This window comes from Leucoraja erinacea, chromosome 10 (genome assembly GCF_028641065.1).
Source record: "Leucoraja erinacea ecotype New England chromosome 10, Leri_hhj_1, whole genome shotgun sequence".
In the NCBI taxonomy this organism is placed as follows: domain Eukaryota; kingdom Metazoa; phylum Chordata; class Chondrichthyes; order Rajiformes; family Rajidae; genus Leucoraja; species Leucoraja erinaceus.
Window position 1 is genome coordinate 12,838,771 of NC_073386.1, and position 18,559 is coordinate 12,857,329.

Here is an 18,559-nt window from a genome sequence, read left to right on the forward strand (position 1 = left end):
ATATTTTAATTTTGGTAGAGTTAATGACCAAAACACAATCTATTACCAGCCTGTATTTTATATTATTGATTACTCTTTGGATAATCCTAACTGATACTTGTTTACAAAATATTAATATTTTAACAAATATTAATAAATTGAAATGCTGAATTAAAGTTGATGGTAACTTAATGAATGGTAACCTTTGATGGTAACTTAAATGAATACATAACATTTCAAAGTTCATTTTTTTCATAAAGCTGCTAGTTTTAACTGCAATTATACACATTATTTCGCAATTTTGCTGATTATATTACACTGGCCATGGTGTCATGCTTTAACTTTGGTCATTTAAAAAAAAATTGTTTTTGCAGAATAGATTTATCAAAATCTTCGATTTGCAAAAAATCTTGGCTGGATCATTTTGTTTAAATGTATCGTTGGCAGTAGAGTTCTTGACAGTAGGAGGTATATTGACAATATCCTTGTCAATTATCTGGGAATTATTAGGCTGTTTAATGTACCTAAACGTACATGACTTTAAAAAAAAAAAGTATTGGATCCATTTTAAGGAACCTGTAACTGAAATGACTCCTTTATTCATCATTCTATTTCTGACATACAAATTCTTCTGTTTTCCTTTTCACATCAGTGGAATCGTTTAATCTTGCTTTTCTTCTCATTATAATACTTCAGAGAGTTGTGAGTGTGGAATTCTCTGCCTCAGAGGGCGGTGGAGGCCGGTTCTCTGGATACTTTCAAGAGAGAGCTAGATAGGGCTCTTAAAGGTAGCAGAGTCGGGGGATATGGGGAGAAGGTAGGAACGGAGTACTGATTGTGGATGATCAGCCATGATCACACTGAATGGCGGTACTGGCTCGAAGGGTCGCATGCCATACTCCTGCACCTATTGTCTATTGTTTTTACTTTTTTTTTCCTACAACTATCAAACTTGGCAAAAATAATCACTTATTTTCTATTTTGCTGACTATTTTGTTTTACTGCATTGCTTCATCCTGATCTCTCTTTGCCTAATTTGGAATTTTTACTGTGTAGAAAAGAACGGCAGATGCTGAATTATACTCAAGATAGACACAAAATGCTGGAGTAACTCAGTAGGCCAGACAGCATCTCGATACGAGAGATACTGACTGACCGGCTGAGTTATGTCCATCTTTGGATATTTTACCTTTGTCTTGCTTTCTATTTTATCCCAGATTCTTGCTTTCTTTCTTGCAGTACATGCTGGACAGTGCTAGAAGACTGCGACCTAACTTGTATGTAGTGGCAGAACTCTTCACTGGAAGTGAAGATATGGACAATGTCTTTGTGACCAAACTGGGCATAAGCTCCTTAATACGAGGTAAGCATGTTGGTTTTGTAATTGCGATGCTCTAATATTGCCAGCATGGTGTGTTTGAATCGTGTAATGATTATTAATACTGTTACTTGTTAATGAAATCAGGCTGGATAAGAATAATGTTGCAACTTTACACACCCACCCTTTAAGTATTTCTGAATACAGATGCTCCTCGACTTACGATGCTTTGACTTATGATATTTCGACTTTACGATGGTGCAAAAGTGATATGCATTCAGCAGAAACCATACTTCGAATTTTGAAATTGTGATCTTTCCCCGGGCTAGTGATATGTGTACGATATCCTAAAACAGGAGTTGCAACGGCTTCAAGAACTGCAGCAAATCCCGTCAGCAAAGAAAAAAGAACGAACTAAAGAGTCCCTGAACAGCTTGAGTGTCTTCTGCAAAACACATGACTAAAGGAATCCGTCGTGGATCTGGTAAACGATAGCTGCAAATCCCAGCAGCCGGATCCTGCAACAAAACCCAACAACTTTCCGCCCGGGCAGGCAAACAGCAAGGAAGAGCAGAGAACGGAGCCTAGAGCACCTCAGCTAGTGTCTGTGAATGGGAAGGGCCTCAGAATGTCCCAAGCCCCAGCTCAACGGGAGGGCAATGTCAAGCAGCACGAGACCAGCAGCAGCCCAGACCCCACGGCAGTACAAAACAAAGTCAATGGCAAGCAGAAGTTAAAATCACAGGCAACCAAACCAAGTATTGAGCGGCACTCGAAGCCGGCTGAGGGCTTCAGACCCTGCGATGTACACCAGAAAACCTCTGTATGCCCCAGAGCCATCTCCCACTATTCTCGAGCCTTATCAGAAGAGAGAGAATGGTTGGTAGGTTAGGTGTATTAAATGCATTTTCGACATATTTTCATTTTACGATGGTTTTATTGGGACGTAACCCCATCGTAAGATGAGGAGCACCTGTATTTTGTTTAATACTGCATTTGTTTCCTAAAATAAATTCTTTGGATTAAACTGCATGAAAATGTTTAGTTTAGTAGATTATCAATGATGATGTTTTGCACAAGGAGTTAAGACCAAATGTATTCATAAGATCATACAACACAGGAGCAGAATTAGGCCATTCCACCCATTGAGTCTGCTCTGCCATTTGATTGTGGCTGATCTATTTTCCTTCTCAACCCTATTCCGCTGCCTTCTTTCTATAATCTTTGACATCCTTACATTTCAAGGACCTGTCAATCTCTGCTTTAAAAATACCCTCTGACTTGGACTCCTGTGCCCTATTGTGTAAACCAGCATCTGCAGTCCCTTGTTTCTACATTCTGAGTTCTATATTACATTAGCTGTGTGAGTGATATAAGTTGAAGAAAAAAGAATTGAGTTATGAAATATGAACTAATGTATTTATCCTGAAAATATTTGAATTCTATTCATAGACTATGCACTTGCCTTTATTTTGGTGCCAAACACCATGATGATTTCAATATTAATATTGTGACTTTGCAGAAGTTTGTCCATCACGTTCTCTCAACTTGTTTACCTAAATCAACTAAATCACATTTTTGAGGATAATGCAAAGACATTCAGCAATATAGATCTAATCTATACTATGCAATGATATTTCACACTTTCTCTCTTTAAATAACAGAGGCAATGAGCGCAGGTGACAGCCACGAGGAAGGGAGGCTGGTTTACCGCTATGGTGGTATGCCTGTTGGATCTTTTGCACAACTATCTGTCAGACCCCTGTTACCCAAAATTGCTCATGCATTGTTTATGGATGTTACTCATGATAACGAGTCCTTGGTTCAGGTAAAGCATATCATTGTCATTTTGTTAACATTATTGTTAATCGACCAACTTGGAGAACATACAAATTCCTTATGTTTTCTTGCTCCTGGATTATAAACAGTTGTACAGGTGCACAACCTTTTATCCGAAAGCCTTGGGACCAGACACTTTTCGTAATTCAGAATTTGTCGGCCTTCGGAATGGAAATTTTTTAGCATAGATTTTAATGGCTGGCTCAGTGGTAGAGTGCTCGGCTCATATCCGCAAGGTCGCGAGTTTGCGCCTTGATCCCGGCAGTTACTCGGTCGCGAGTTTGAGTCATCAATGTTGTTTTTTCTTGCAGAATAAATGTCTGTATGAAATGCAGTGTGTTGAATGAATTCCTGAATTTGTAAATGTGCCCGCAGCATTGAATCGCCTCTCGCACTCATGTCACCCTAGCGGGGCTACATGCCCTTAGGCGGCCTAGATCGGGGATTCTTGAATCCCCGAGCTAGGTCGCCAGTTTGCGCCTCGATCGTGGCAGTTACTCAGTCGCGAGTTTGAGTCTTCAATGTAGTTTTTTCTTGCAGAATAAATGTTTGTATGAAATGCAGTGTAGGAGAGGTGTACTGACTGTGTGGGCAGAACTTTGGAAGTGATTGCCCACCAGTCTAAAAAGCCGCTGTGTCTCCCTGTCCCAGGGATAGCAGGGGCGATCAAACAGCACAATACCCCCCTCCCCCTCCAACTCCAGAGGAATCCTCTCCCCGATGGGCCGCTATGGCGACAAGTGGCAGTTTGCCCACAGCCCGAGCTGCGCCCCCTCATCCGCCACCCCAAGAACAAGACGTACCTTGCACACCATCAGCTTCTGCCCCTACGTGTTCCTCTGTAGTTGGAGCGGGGCTGGGCTGGGCTGCTGCAGGCTGTGGGTCTCTGGGTTCTCCTTACTTGTGGTGGGCCTGGTTGTCTACGTCCAATTGGTCCTGACGTCTTCGGTGACTGCACTGACCTGCTGACATCGCCGACGTGAAGACAGTACAAAGCCCCCGCGCCGGTGCAATGAGCGGGGAGCTGGAGAGGGGAGGGATGGGGTCACACACATGGCCGGGGAGCAGAGGGGTGTAGGTGGGGTGAAACTGAAGGGAGCGACAATCTGCTGCTGCCTGCACGCTGAGTTAAAAAGTTTCCACGCAAGACTCAAGATACACTGTGTATCGTGAGTCTACCGTGGGAACTTTATAACTCAGCGGGCAGGTAGCAGCATATTGTCAATTATTAACCCTCCCGCGCAATATATCCTCACCTTCTCTTTTATGAATGGGGATTTAGTTCCCCTTTCTTCGAGGACCGACCGGAGGTTCCGCTGTCACCTCTGCGGGCCGCCCTCGGTGAACGTCCTGTCTCCCTGTCCCTGGGATAGTAGGGGGCGATCAAACAGCACAATACCCCCCTCCCCCTCCAACTCCAGAGGAATCCGCTCCCCGATGGGCCGCTACGGCGACAAGTTGCAGTTCGCCCACAGCCCGAGCTGCGCGACCCCAAGAACAAGACGTCCCTTGCACACCATCAGCTTCTGCCCATACGGGGAGCGTGTTCCTCTGGAGTTGGAACGGGGCTGGGCTGGAGTTGCTGATCTGGGATCTCCGTGCTTGCAGTGGGCCTGGGGGTCGGTGTCCCGATGAGGGGGCGCAGCTCGGGGAACGGCTTATGGTGGTCCTGACGTCTCCGGCCAGTTTGCAGTTTTCCTCTGGAGTTGGAACGGGGCTGGGCTGCTGCTGGCTGTGGGTCTCTGGGATCTCCGTGCTTGCAGTGGGCCTGGGGGTCGGTGTCCCGTTGGTCCTGACGTCTCCGGTGACTGGCACTGTGCTGCTAGCATCGCCGACGTGAAGACAGTGCAAAGCCCCCGCGCCGGTGCAATGAGCGGGGAGCTGGAGAGGGGAGGGAAGGGGTCACACACATGGCCGGGAAGCAGAGGGGTGTAGGTGGGGTGAAACTGAAGGGAGCGACAATCTGCTGCTGCCTGCACGCTGAGTTAAAAAGTTCCCACGCAAGACTCACGGTACACTGTGTATCGTGAGTCTACCGTGGGAACTTTTTAACAGCGGGCAGGTAGCAGCATTTTGTCAATTATTAACCCTCCCGCGCAATGTACCCTCACCTTCTCTTTTATGCATGGGGATTTAGTTCCCCTTTCTTCGAGGACCGACCAGAGGTTCCGCTGTCACCTCTGCGGGCCGCCCTCGGTGAACGTTTTCAAGGACCTTTCTTCAAGGGCCAAATAAAATGTCCGCTATTCGGAGGTTTTCGTTATTTGGATCTTCTGATAAAAGGTTGTGCACCTGTATTATATATTTTTAACTGTGATCACGTACTATTAGGCAGATGATCCCGTCAGACTAACCTGTTTTTTGATTTACTTGCTGATTAATATAAAGAGGTATTTAATGTTTAAAAACAAATGTCTAATTATGTCTATTTCCAGATGATGAGAGTCATACCCGCATGTTTCACACTTAACCTTAAATAGGAGTACGTACTAATGGAAATTACTCGGCATTATTATTTGAATTTTGAATCAAACACTGTTCTAATATAGAACACATTTGTAAGCTGCTTATAAACCAGGATGCTGCTTTCATTGTTGGAGCATTTATTTGAGTCCGAATGTCTGTTAATTTTGATAATGCATTATCTTGTTTGTCTTTACAGCGTCGTTCTGCTCATGATGCTCTTCCCTGTGCAACCATTGTTTCAATGGCTTGCTGTGCCTCAGGAAGTACAATGGGTTTTGATCACTTAGTTCCACATCAGGTTTGTTTGGAAAGATACAATTCTATGCTAAACATATTTGCTTTTTTAAACAAAATTCCTACTGCCATTAATTGAAACCACTCATGGCAAACAAATTAATCTAAAAGCAGGTCAGGCTGCATCTGTGTGAAGAGAATTAGAGTTAACATTTTTGGTGGACGTTCGACCTGAAAAGTTAACTCCTTTTTTCTCTTCTAACAGCTGTGTCCCAACCTGTTCAGTATTTTCAATGTTTTATGTTTTTACTTTAGATTTCCAGCATCTGCATTTTTGTTTTAGAAACATAGAACAAACATTTTAAAAAGTAGGTGCAGGAGTAGGCCATTTGGCCCTTCGAGCCAGCACCGTTGTCCATTCAATATGATCATGGCTGATCATCTACAATCGATACCCCGTTCCTGCTTTTTCCCCATATCCCTTGATTCCTTTAACCCAAAGAGTTTTGTTCGCTCGTGTGTCAGACTACGTGTAGCTCGCTGTTGGCTTCTGTCGTCGTCCAACATGTTGACAGAATTGGTCGCCCAATGTGTCACAGAGTGCATCGTGTCGTCGTTTCCGGGGATCGCCATGAGGAGGCTTCTGTCATCATCCCCACCCTATGAGCTAAATCTATCTTGAAAACATCCTGTGAATTGGCCTCCACTGCCTTCTGTGAGAGAATTCCACAGATCCACAACTCTCTGGGTGAAAAAATGTTTCCTCATTGCATTCCTAAATGGCCTACCCCTTATTCTTAAATTGTGACTCCTGGTTCTGGACTCCCCCAACATCGGGAACATTTTTCCTGCTTCTGGCCTGTACAATCCTTTAAGAATTGTATATGTTACTAGACTAGTTGGTGGGGTTGGTGGGGGCGCTGCAAGCCGGCAGCCCTGCCAGCAGTGTTAGTTTTTTCTACATTTTTTGTTTTTTTAGTGTGTTTTAATGTATGTTTTTAGTGTTTCTCTGTGTGTCTTGTGTGGGGGTGGTGTAAGGGGGATACCGTTTCGGTCGCCTCCTCCACGTAGAGGCGATTTTCCCATGTGCCCTCCCTCGTGGCCTAACATCGAGGATCAGTGCGGCCTTTCCTGGAGACGCGCCCGGAACTTCAGCTGTGGGCGCAGCATGGACTCTCGTCGCGGAGCGGGCAAACCCTCGCCGGGGCTCGCCAGAGGGAAGCACTCCGTTCACTGGCCCGCGGCAGTCTGAAGTCGCGGTCTACGGAGCTCCAGCTGGCGCGCCGTCCTGGGCCTGGGATCCCCCTCGGGGACCCGGAGGAGAAGAGCTCCGACCGCCGGCCCATGGCCAAATTCTAAACGTGTGCGTGATGTGGACTTGCCATCAGGTGAGGGGTCCCTTACCAGGGACAGCTGGAGGGGAGCTCTGACCACCGACCCTGCAGTCTCTGGTGCAAGGCCACCAAATTCAAGTGCAGTTTCTTACCACTTCAAGCAGGGTGCAGCAGGGTGCCCACCAAATTCAAGTGCAGTTTCATACCATTTCATGCAGGGTGCAAGGCCACTAAAGATAGCGAGTTGTGACCTCTCCCTCCTCCATCTTGCAGAGACTGAGCCACGCCCACACCCCTGGGTTTTATAGTCCCTCTGCCCCCTCCCCCCCCCATCCCCCAGCAGAAGGAGCATGGCCTTCATGGCATGATTGACAGGAGAGAGAATCTCAACATTTTTTTAAACACTAATAACTCTTATTTTTCATCGATGGGGAAAATCATCTTGTCCTGCGCAGCGGAGGGGGACTCTTGAGTAAGATGGCCAAAAATCACAAAGCGGCAGCGTTTTTTCTAAAATCAATATACAGAACAACAGGAAGTGGTCAAGATCAGACTTTTAGTAATATAGACTATAAGATCCCCTCTCATCCTTTGGTTTCCATTAACTGGTCTTGTTAGTCATTTACTTTTAATCTAAATTTTACATTTATCTGCCTGATCCTTACTCCACAATAAAATTGTATTTGCCTTGCCATAAAGTGCTGGTTTTATATATTACCTGTTTTAAGGATTCAGATCTAACCATTTGTTTCTTGAAGAATAAAAAATGCAATGTTGAATTTTCACGGCAGAGCAAACAATTTGTTTAGCCAAATTTGTTTGGGCTCTATCAGTTTATTGATTGGGTCATATCAATTATATTCAAATCTGAAGAAGGGTCCAGAACCGAAACGTCACCTATCCTGGGATGCTGCCTGACCTGCTGAGTCACTCCAGCACTTTTTTTTTTCTAAGCCAACATTTGCAGTTTCTTCAAATCTTAGTACCCCTTGTGCCAATACTTCACTATAAAAATAACACTAGGCTTCTGTTTCCACTGTTAAATGTATTTTTGCAATCTGCTTTCATGCACCCTGCATGCTCACCCTCCAGAAGTCTGGAGAAACTGAGTTTGAGACCATCCTCGGACTTCTCCTTTCCCCTAACCAAGCAGAGTTACCAAGCATTCTATCCAGGGCTTGGCTTGAACTCACATTTCTTTTGCCATCTTTCCAATCCCATGTGTTTAGTGTAGATGGGCACAAAGATGGCATGGGACTGGTGGGTTGATGGGCCTGCTCCAATACTTCCAATTCTATGACTCACTCCATCTCTCATTTCATCTCTCAGTTCATTGAATCTATAAAATCAGCCAGCTCTCTTAACCACATACCTTTTTGTCCTGGCCCCAATGCCAACTGAGAATATAAACTGTTATATCCCCTCTTACAATTTCTGCTGTACTTCGGGCATCCCAGTTTCACCATCACTTTTCTCATTACAGTTCTTCAATAGGGTAGAGGTGAATTAGACAACGTACTAGTTTATGGAGGCATTGTTATCAGGCTTTTGAATGGTCCTTCAATAAGCTAGTGTCCTGTCCGATTCATCTCTACCCCATTGAGAACGTTGGACTTTGTCTATGGAATTGATGTGCTGTGCTGAGAACCATATCCTGCACTCTGTATTTTCCCCTTTGCTCTATCTATTGTACTTGTGTTTAACTTGATTGTATCTATGCATGATATCTGATCTGTTTGGATAACATTCAAAGCAAAACTTTTCACTGTTCCTTGGTACATGTGTTAATAATAAACTGGAACCTGGATAAGCCAATTAACCTTATAAAGTTGTAATATTAAATTGGGCCACTCAAAATATAATGTGCAGCTTAGACAGATTTTAGACGGATGAGGGGGGACCTCTGAAACTTACCGAATAGCGAAAGGCCTGGATCGAGTGGATGTGGAGAGGATGTTTCACTAGTGGGAGAGTCTAGGACTACAGGTCATAGCCTCGGAATAAAAGGACATTCCTTTAGGAAGGAGTTGAGGAATTTCTTTAGTCAGTGGTTGGTGAATCTGTGCAATTCGTTGCCACAGAAGGCTGTAGTGGCCAAGTCAATGGATATTTTTAAGGCAAAGATTGATAGATTCTTGATTAGTACGGGTATCGGGGATTATGGAAGAAGGCAAGAGGGGAAGATAGATCAGCCATGATTGAATGACAGTAGACAATGGGCTGAATGGCCTAATTTTGCTCCTATCAATTATGAACCTTTGCTTTCCTGCACACTGAAGTGTGTCTGTTTTCTACCTTTATATGTTAATAGATATCTGTGGTGGAGGAAGAAAGGCTATATCCAAAATATAATCCTAATGCACTTCCAGATTCTCCAGGGGAGCTCAATGAAAAGTGTGGAATCATTGCAGGAAAACGAGCAATCAACTTACTTCATCAAGAGCTTGGCGCTGAGTCCTTCAATCAGGTGTGGAAAATTACAATATTACAAATTTGTTACTTCAATTTAGAAATATTGATCTAACCTTGTGTGCCTTGAATAAATTGGGGGAAAAAAACTTGCTTCAAGGTTATAAGATCCCTCTTCAAATGTTGTTATATGTATTTTAGGTGTATGTGGATCAAGTTGATGAAGATATTGTGGCAGTAACACGACATTCCCCAAATATACATCGCTCAGTAGTGGCAGTGTCACGTACTGCATTTAAAGACCCAACAAATTCCCACTACAAGACTGACCTACCTACAATGTGCATCCCAGGTAGTGCTTCTACTTTTATTTTTAAGAAGACAAGCATCTTTAATGTCATATATGACTGCACAGGGTGGCACATTGGCAAGAGTTAGAAGTTGCTGCCTTACAGCACTAGAGACCCGGACTTAATCCTGACTACAGGTGCTGTCTGTACAGAGTTCATACAGTCTCCCTGTGACGTGATCATGAAATCTGGAATCCTCATTTGACTAATTGATCTCAAAACCCAATTGCAGCATCTAGAGAATTCCAGCACTAAATATATATGGAAAATAAAATAAAGAAAATAGTACCGTGAGGTTTGTGTGGGAAGGAACTGGTATACACCGAAGATAGACACAAACCTCACGGTACTATTTTCACAAAATGCTGGAGTAACTCAATAGGACAGACTGCATCTCATTCCTTCTCTCCAGAGATGCTGCCTGTCCCACCGAGTTACTCCAGCATTTTGTGTCTAGTAATGTTAAAGGAGAAGACTATGTCTTCTTTCTATTCTGGAACTGGGATCCAAAATGTCTCATTCATAAAAAGGGAACTTACTTGGATCATCGAGCAAGAATGTCAAGACATGTGACCCATTCAGCTAGTGGCATCTCTGGCCTATCAGCCTTTTGGTATGTTTACCAATGTCATCTTAAAATTCGGTGGAATTTGAATACATATTGGCAGTGAACCATTTTGTACAGACAAAACATTTTTTTAATTACACCAAAACTGGTTGTGTAAGTGGAGTAATGAAGAATATCTGAGTTTACAAAAGAATCCAGATCAGTGAGAAAATGGGCCAAGGAATGGCCTGTGGAATTTAAGTCTGACAAATGTAAAGTGTTGCACTTTGGAATGTCAAGCCGGAGCAGGACTTGCACAGTATATGATAGACCGCTGGATAGTGTTGCAGTACAGAGATCTGAGGGTACAGGTGCATGATTCCCTGAAAGTGGTGAGTCGGGTGGACAGTGTGATGAAGAAGACAATTAGTGCGCTTGCCTTCATTGAGAAGGGTAGTGAGTAAAAGTTGGGGCATCATGATGCAGCTGTACAAGTCATTGGTGAGACGACACTTAGAGTATTATGTACATTTCTGGTCGCCCAGCTATAAGAAGGATGTTATTCAGTTGGAAAGGACACGGAAGAGATTCAGCAAGATGCTATCTGGTCGCGAGGGTTTAAATTGCAGGAAGAGGTTGGATAGTCTGGGTTTATTTGGAGTGCAGTAGGCTGCGAGGTGACCTTATTGAGGTGTACAGGTTCATAAGGGGCATGGATAAAGTGAATACTCACTATCTTTTTCTCAAGGTGGAGGATTCTAAAACTAAAGACTATGGGTTTAAAGTCTGAGGGGCAAGATTTAGAATGGAACCCAGAGGCAACTTTTTCACTGTATCTGCAAAGAGCTGCCAGAGGAGGCTGTAAAAGCAAACACAATTATTACTTTTAAAAAAGCGTTTGGATAGATCTTTGGATAGGAAAGGTTTAGAGGGCTATGGGACTAGCCACCAGCCAGTCTACCAACTTGGTCGGTATGGTCAAGGTGGGTTGAACGGGCTTTTTTTGTGCTGTATACCTCAACGGCTTTGTCCTTTTGTTCCAAGTGGTAACTTTCAACCAATAACAGGCCAACTGTGCATTGTGTAAGGGATATTCAAACTATTAGAGCAAGGATAAGACTGAGGATGAATTGATGGTGAAGCGGTCACATGTTTGTGCAATACGTCTATAATCTTTCTTTTGATATCTTTCAGCTCTAATGATGTGCAACCTATTGGGAATACAAGATAGTTATGGAGCTGCTAATTTAAAACTGAATGTGTCCAAGTGACAATGTTGCTTAGTCATACAGTATGCCTTTCAGAAGCTGTAACGGGGAAGGATGTTGGGATTAGACAATAGGTGCAGGAGTAGGCCATTCAGCCCTTCGAGCCAGCACCACTATTCAATGTGATCAGGGTGATCATCCCCAATCAGTACCCCGTTCCTGCCTTCTCCCCATATCCCCATATCATTAAGAGCCCTATTGATCTCTCTCTTGAAAGTATCCAGAGAACCGGCCTTCACCGCCCACTGAGGCAGAGAATTCGACAGACTCACAACTCTCTGTGAGAAAAAGTGTTTCCTCGTCTCCTTTCTAAATGGCTTACCCATTATTCTTAAACCGTGGCCCCTGGTTCTGGACTCCTCCAACATCGAGAACATGTTTCCTGCCTTTAGCGTGTCCAAACCCTTAATAATCTTATATGTTTCAATAAGATATAACCATATAAGATATCCTCTCATCCTTCTAAACTCCAGAGTATACAAGCCCAGCTGCTCCATTCTCTCAGCATATGACAGTCCCGCAATCTCGGGAATTAACCTTGTAAACTTACACTGTACTCCCTCAATAGCAAGAATGTATTTCCTCAAATTAGCGGACCAAAACTGCACACAATACTCCAGGTGTGGTCTCCATAGGCCCCTGCAGAACTGCAGAAGGAACTCTTTGCTCCTATACAACTCCTCTTGTTATAAAGACCAACATGCCATTTGCTTTCTTCACTGCCTGGTGTAACTGCATGCTTACTTTCATTGACTGAAGAACGAGGCCCCCAGGTCCCATTGTACTTCCCCTTTTCCCAACTTGACACCATTTAGATAGTAATCTGCCTTCCTGTTTTTGCTACAAAAGTGGATAACCTCACATTTATCCACATTAAACTGCATCTGCCCACTCACCCAACCTGTCCATGTCACCCTGCATTCTCATAGCATCCTCCTCACAGTTCACACTGCCACCCAGCTTTGTGTCATCTGCAAATTTGCAAATGTTACTTTGAATCCCTTCATCTAAATCATTGATGTATATTGTAAATAGCTGCGGTCCCAGCACCGAGTCTTGCAATACCCCACTAGTCACTGCCTGCCATTCTTAAAGGGACCCGTTAATCCCTACTCTTTGTTTCCTGTCTGCCAACCAATTTTTTAATCTATGTCAGTATCTACCCCCAATACCATGTGTCCTAATTTTGCCCACCAATCTCCTATGTTGGACCTTCTTAATTGCTTTCTGAAATTCCAGGTACACTACATCCACTGGCTCTCCCTTGTCCATTTTCCTAGTTACAGCCTCAAAAAATTCCAGAAGATTAGTCAAGCATGATTTCCCCTTCGTAAATTTATGCTGACTCGGACTGATCCTGTTACTGCTATCCAAATGTGCCGCTATTTTATCTTTTATAATTGACCAGCATCTTCCCCACCACTGATGTCCGGCTAGCTGGTCTATAATTCCCTGTTTTCTCTCTCCCACCTTTCTTAAAAAGTGGGATAACATTAGCTACCCTCCAATCCACAGGAACTGATCCTGAATTTATAGAACATTGGAAAATTATCACCAATGCATCCACAATTTCTAGAGCCACTTCCTTAAGTACCCAGGGATGCAGATCATCAGGCCCTGGGGACTTATCAACCTTCAGTCCCATCAGTCTACCCTGCACCATTTCTTGCCTAATGTGGATTTTCTTCAGTTCCTCTGTCACTCCAGATCCTCTTGCCACTACTATATCAGGAAGATTATTTGTGTCCTGCTTTGTGAAGACTGATCCAAAGTACCTGTTCAACTCATCTGCCATTTCCTTGTTCCCCATAATAAATTCACCTTTTTCAGTCTTCAACGGTCCAACTTCGGTCTTAACTAATTTTTTCCTCACTTACCTAAAGAAGCTTTTACTATCCTCCTTTATATTCTTGGCTAGTTTACCATCGTACCTCATCTTTTCTCCATGGATAGTAGTTTTAGTTATCTTCTGTTGCTCTTTAAACATTACCCAATCCTCTTGCTTCCCACTCATCTTTGCTACGTTATACTTCTTTTATTTTTATACTGTCCCTGATGCCCGTTGTCGGCCACGGTCGCCCCTTACTCCTCTTGGAATTTTTCTTCCTCTTTAGAATTAACTGATCCTGCACCTGTATTATTCCCAGAAATACCTGCCATTGTTGTTCCACTGTCATCCCTGCTAGGGTATCTTTCCAGTCAACTTTGGCCAGCTCCTGCCTCATGGCTCCATTGTCCCCTTTATTCAACTGTAACACTAACACCTCCGATTTACCCTTCTCCCTCTCAAATTGTAGATTAAACCTGACCATGTTATGGTCACTACCTCCTAATTACTCCTTAACCTCAAGTTCCTTTATCAAATCTGGTCCATTACATAACACAAAATCCAGAATTGCCTTCTCCCTGGTAGGTTCCAATACAAGCTGCTCTAAGAATCCATCCCAGAGGCACTCCACAAACTCCCTTTCTCGGTGTCCAGTACCAATCTGATTTCCCCAGTCTACCTGCATGTTGAAATCTCCCCTAACAACCGTAGCATTACCTTTACTAGATGCCAATTTTAACTCCCAATTCAACTTGCACCCTATATCCAGACTTCTGTTTGGTGGCCTGTAGATATGAATTCCTGCAGTGTCAATCAGTCCTGTATACTGTGACTAAGATTGGGGGAATGGTGGAAGTACTAGGTGGAGAATGATGGGGATGCGGGAAGGCGGGGAGCGGTTGATTCACCAAGTTGGGAGCTCTGCTGTGTGGAAACCAGGATGCCATGAATTTGGCAGTTGAGGCAGGGTGGCTGTTGGTTTTCTAGTGATAGTCTTCCAAAACGCTGTAGTAATCTGAACACTGAGTATGTAGAATCAACAAACTGCAGATGCTGGTTTACCAAGGAAAGAGGCATATAATGCTGGGCTAACTCAGCGGGCCAGGATCCTGGTGAACATGGATAGGTGACATTTCGGGTTGGGACTCTTCTTCAGAACTTGGTTTCTTAATCCTCACAATATCTTTCATTGCTTCACTGGCAATGAAGTATCTCTGAATTTAATTTTCTGATGTATGAAAGAAAGACAAAGCTTAATTTTCATGCAGTAATGACTTAAATAGCAATGAGGTAAACATTTGATCAAGATGTGCTGCTTGTTCTCCTTATTTCTCATAACATTTTGACTGAATGTACTAAGAATATAATTCCCCGTTAATACAGGTAAAATCGAAGAGATTGTGTTGGAGGCCATGACTGTGCAGCGGGAAACTGCTCCGTACAAAAAAGATAAGGATTTTATCAATGGATTGCCACAATATACAGTGGATATCAGAGAACATTTGCAGGTGAAGAGAAAACATTTTTTCACACAGTGTTGGTGCAGGAGTTATTGGACTGGAGATCACGAGATCTATGATTCTAATTTGGTGACTTCATTTCAAAACCCTAATGTAGCATCTGGACATTTGTGGTACTAATCAAATAGAATAAAGAACACAGTGACCATGAGGTTATCGTTAAAAAAATGTAGATATAAACATTTTGAAAGAGGTGGGATAAACATTTGCTATATGTGCATAAATGCTCAATCAATGTAAGACATATTCTAATCCAATTTAAAACTTTACATAGACTATATTACTCAAAAACTAAAGTAAACTTTTTCCAAATATCTCCCTCATCTGTGATAAAAGTCTATCCCAAGAAGCAACTATAGCACATTCCTTTGTTTTTGTATCAAAATCCCCAAAATTTTGGAATTAAATTTTTGAACTGTTTACAAAATTATTTAAAATAAATCTGAAACCGAACGCAGAATTGATTATTTTTGGAACAATGGAAGTCAACCTTGAGCTGACTTTGTTCCAAAAGAGTTTACTTAATTACGGTTTAATAACGGGGAAAAAACTCATACTTAAATTCTGGAAAAACGCCCCTACACGATCGATAAATATGTGGATTTCAAATATGTCCGAAATGTTACACCTGGAAGATATGAGGTTCCTCCTAGCAGGTAAACCAGACCATTTCCAAAAGATCTGGTCTCCATTTATTACAAGTACAGGGTGCAACATAACTTTGAAAATAAATGGTTTCAAGACCTGATGAGGTGGGAATTAAAATACAAAGTAGGTATATCCCTTTTGTTTCTCTTTTTTCCTTTTTTTTTTTTTACCTTTATACATCTTCATGTTTCTTTTTCTCTCTCTTTTCTTTGGCTTTCTCCTTGCCTCTTTTTCGAGTTTTACGTTTCTAATGGTCTCTCTTGATCACTCTCTCACGCACTCAATATCCTATCTAATTCTCTTTCCTTTTCTTTGTTTTTAAAGTTAAAAATATGAAGTGGTACAGGAAATGTATTATGATATTTTTGGCTTATACCACTGTAATGTACACCACTTCTAATTATAAAAAAAAAAAACCAAAGAACTGCCGAAGCTGGTTTGTACCAAAAATAGACACAAAATGCTGGAGTAACTCAGCGAGTCGGGCAGCATTTGTGACTGGCACTGATTGGTCTTTTTTCTCCGACAGCTCTTCACCCCCTCCCCCCCCCCCCCCCCCCCCTCACTGTCAGTCTGAAGAAGTGTTTCCGACCAAAAAACGTCACCCAGCCTTTCTCTCCAGAGATGCTGCCTGACCAGCCAAGTTAGTCCAGTAATTTGAGTCTCATAAAAACACATTTGGTTCACTAGTGTGTTTCTGGGAAAGATTTTACCTGGTCTGTCTATATGTAATTATGGACCCAACCACCTGTTTAACTCGCAATCTCTACTGTACTTGTGAACAAAGCAATTGAAGATTGGTTGCTTTCTGTTTAAATTACTTATTTTTCCTTGATTATATATTTATAATTAATTTAAATGTTTACATTTATTTGATTGTTTTAAAATTAAAATGACATTTTGAGTGAGCTTCACATATGTCCACATATTTCGCGTGGGTAGTTTACAACCCAGCAGTATGAAGGTTGAATTCTCAAATTGTAGATAACGTCTGCATTCCACCCCCCCCCCTCTTCCTCCACGAAGGTCAGTTAACTAGTTTTACAGTTTGCAGTGATGTATACCTCTTGGGATCACATCATTCCCAGCCAAAATTTGGCCTATCTGGGAGCCACCCTGCCCGGGGTCATCTATTGCCGGCCCTGATTTGTCATGGTTTCTTCTTGCTTCCAGTTCTTCCCGCTCGCAAAATCAGTCTGAAGAAGGGTCCCAACCCAAAATGTCTCCTGTCCATTTTCTCCAGAGATGTTGCTTGACCCGCTGAGTTGCTCCAGCATTTAGTGTCTATCAAGATGGAAAAGTATTGAAGCCTTGGAGTAATATCCCATGCATCTGCTCCGGTTGGAGCCCAATGCACCATGTAGGACACCCTTCTGATCTGGCGGGTTTGATTCTCCAGCCTTTTTGATCTTGATATAGCTGAGTAGGGCTCCTGGGCAGCAGATCAGTTCCTGTCCAGGAAAATTTACTGACAAAAAAAACACTAACAAGCCAATTCTCTATTCATTTTCCAGTTAAAACAGAGCAGAATTGTTACAGCAAAAGAAACTTCTAAAGAGCGGAATGACTATGTCTATGAAATTAGCTTTGAAAATTTTCCTCCTGGGAGCGTCATTATCTTCCGGTAAGTAAACCTCCTCCTGTACGTCTTGGGCGGCAGTGCGGTAGAACTGCTGTGTCTACAGAGTTTGTAGGTTCTCCCTGTGACTGCGTGGGTTTTCTCCGGGTGCTCCAGTTTCCACTATAAATTGTCCCTAGTGTGCAGTATAGAGCTAGTGCACTGGTGATCGTTGGTTGGTGCAGACTCATTAGACAATAGGTGCAGGAGTAGGCCATTCGGCCCTTCAAGCCAGCACCGCCATTCAACGTGATCATGGCCGACTCGGTGAACTAAAGGCCTGTTTCCACACTACCTGAAAACCTGAGTGAACAAAAACAAATTGCTAATGTAATTCATTGATTCAATTTTCATTATGATATTTTCATTAAAACTATTTAATAATCACTCTCTTTGTAGGGTGAGCCTAGATCCAGAGGCCCAGTATGCAGTTGGAATCCTCCGTTACCATCTCATCCAGTTTAATCCGTTTTATGAAGCTGGAAGCATTACCGACCTCAAAGCTCCATCAGCACTGACTCACGCCTTTATAGCGTGAGTATCAATTTTTTTTTCAATGGGATGGGAATGTAGACCTAGATTAATAAATGTTTTACGAACGAACATGGAACAGTACAGCACAAGAACAGGCCCTTTGGCCCACAATATCCATGCCGAACATGATGCCAAAACCATCACTTATGTAGGAAAGACACAAAATGCTGGAGTACCTCGTCGGTCACGCAGCATCTTGGAGAACATGGATAGGTAGCATTTTGAACCGGGATTCTTCTTCAGACTGAGAGGTGGGAACAGGTCCCGATACTTACTCCCTCTGCCTTCATCCAGGGACCCCCAACAGTTCTTCCAGGTGAGACAGAGGTTCATGTGCAACTCCCCCAACCTCATTTAATGCATCTGATGTAGTCTCATGTACATCAGTGAGACTGAGCGTAGGCTTGGTGACCATTTCACCAACAAATTCACTTGGCCTGTTGAGGTCTACTTGATCTCCCATTTGCTAACCTGCAGGAATTCCCAGTTGCTAACCATTTTAACAGCCTTTCCCATTCCCATACTGACCTTTCTGTCCTGGGCTGCTTCCATTGTGAGAGTGAGGCGTCACACAAACTGGAGGAACAGCATCTCATATTCTTCTTGGGAAGTTTACAACCCAATAGTATCTACATTGAACTTGAGGGATGTACCTCTTACAACCAGC

The 18,559-nt window shown here is 43.0% G+C and overlaps 1 protein-coding gene across 2 annotated transcripts in view; it reads left to right on the plus strand.

Annotated features, from left to right (window-relative positions):
• Positions 1-18,559, plus strand: part of agla (amylo-alpha-1, 6-glucosidase, 4-alpha-glucanotransferase a) — a 96,332-nt gene that overhangs the window by 36,732 nt on the left and 41,041 nt on the right. For both annotated transcript variants that reach the window (XR_008724103.1, XM_055641491.1), the window contains 8 exons: positions 1,219-1,342; positions 2,962-3,125; positions 5,799-5,900; positions 9,482-9,637; positions 9,781-9,931; positions 14,956-15,080; positions 17,255-17,364; positions 17,758-17,892. Coding sequence is in view for 1 of the 2 variants with exons in the window: in XM_055641491.1 (XP_055497466.1) it covers positions 1,219-1,342; positions 2,962-3,125; positions 5,799-5,900; positions 9,482-9,637; positions 9,781-9,931; positions 14,956-15,080; positions 17,255-17,364; positions 17,758-17,892 (1,067 nt within the window). In the remaining variant the exon portion in view is untranslated. The remainder of the gene's footprint in view (positions 1-1,218; positions 1,343-2,961; positions 3,126-5,798; positions 5,901-9,481; positions 9,638-9,780; positions 9,932-14,955; positions 15,081-17,254; positions 17,365-17,757; positions 17,893-18,559) is intronic.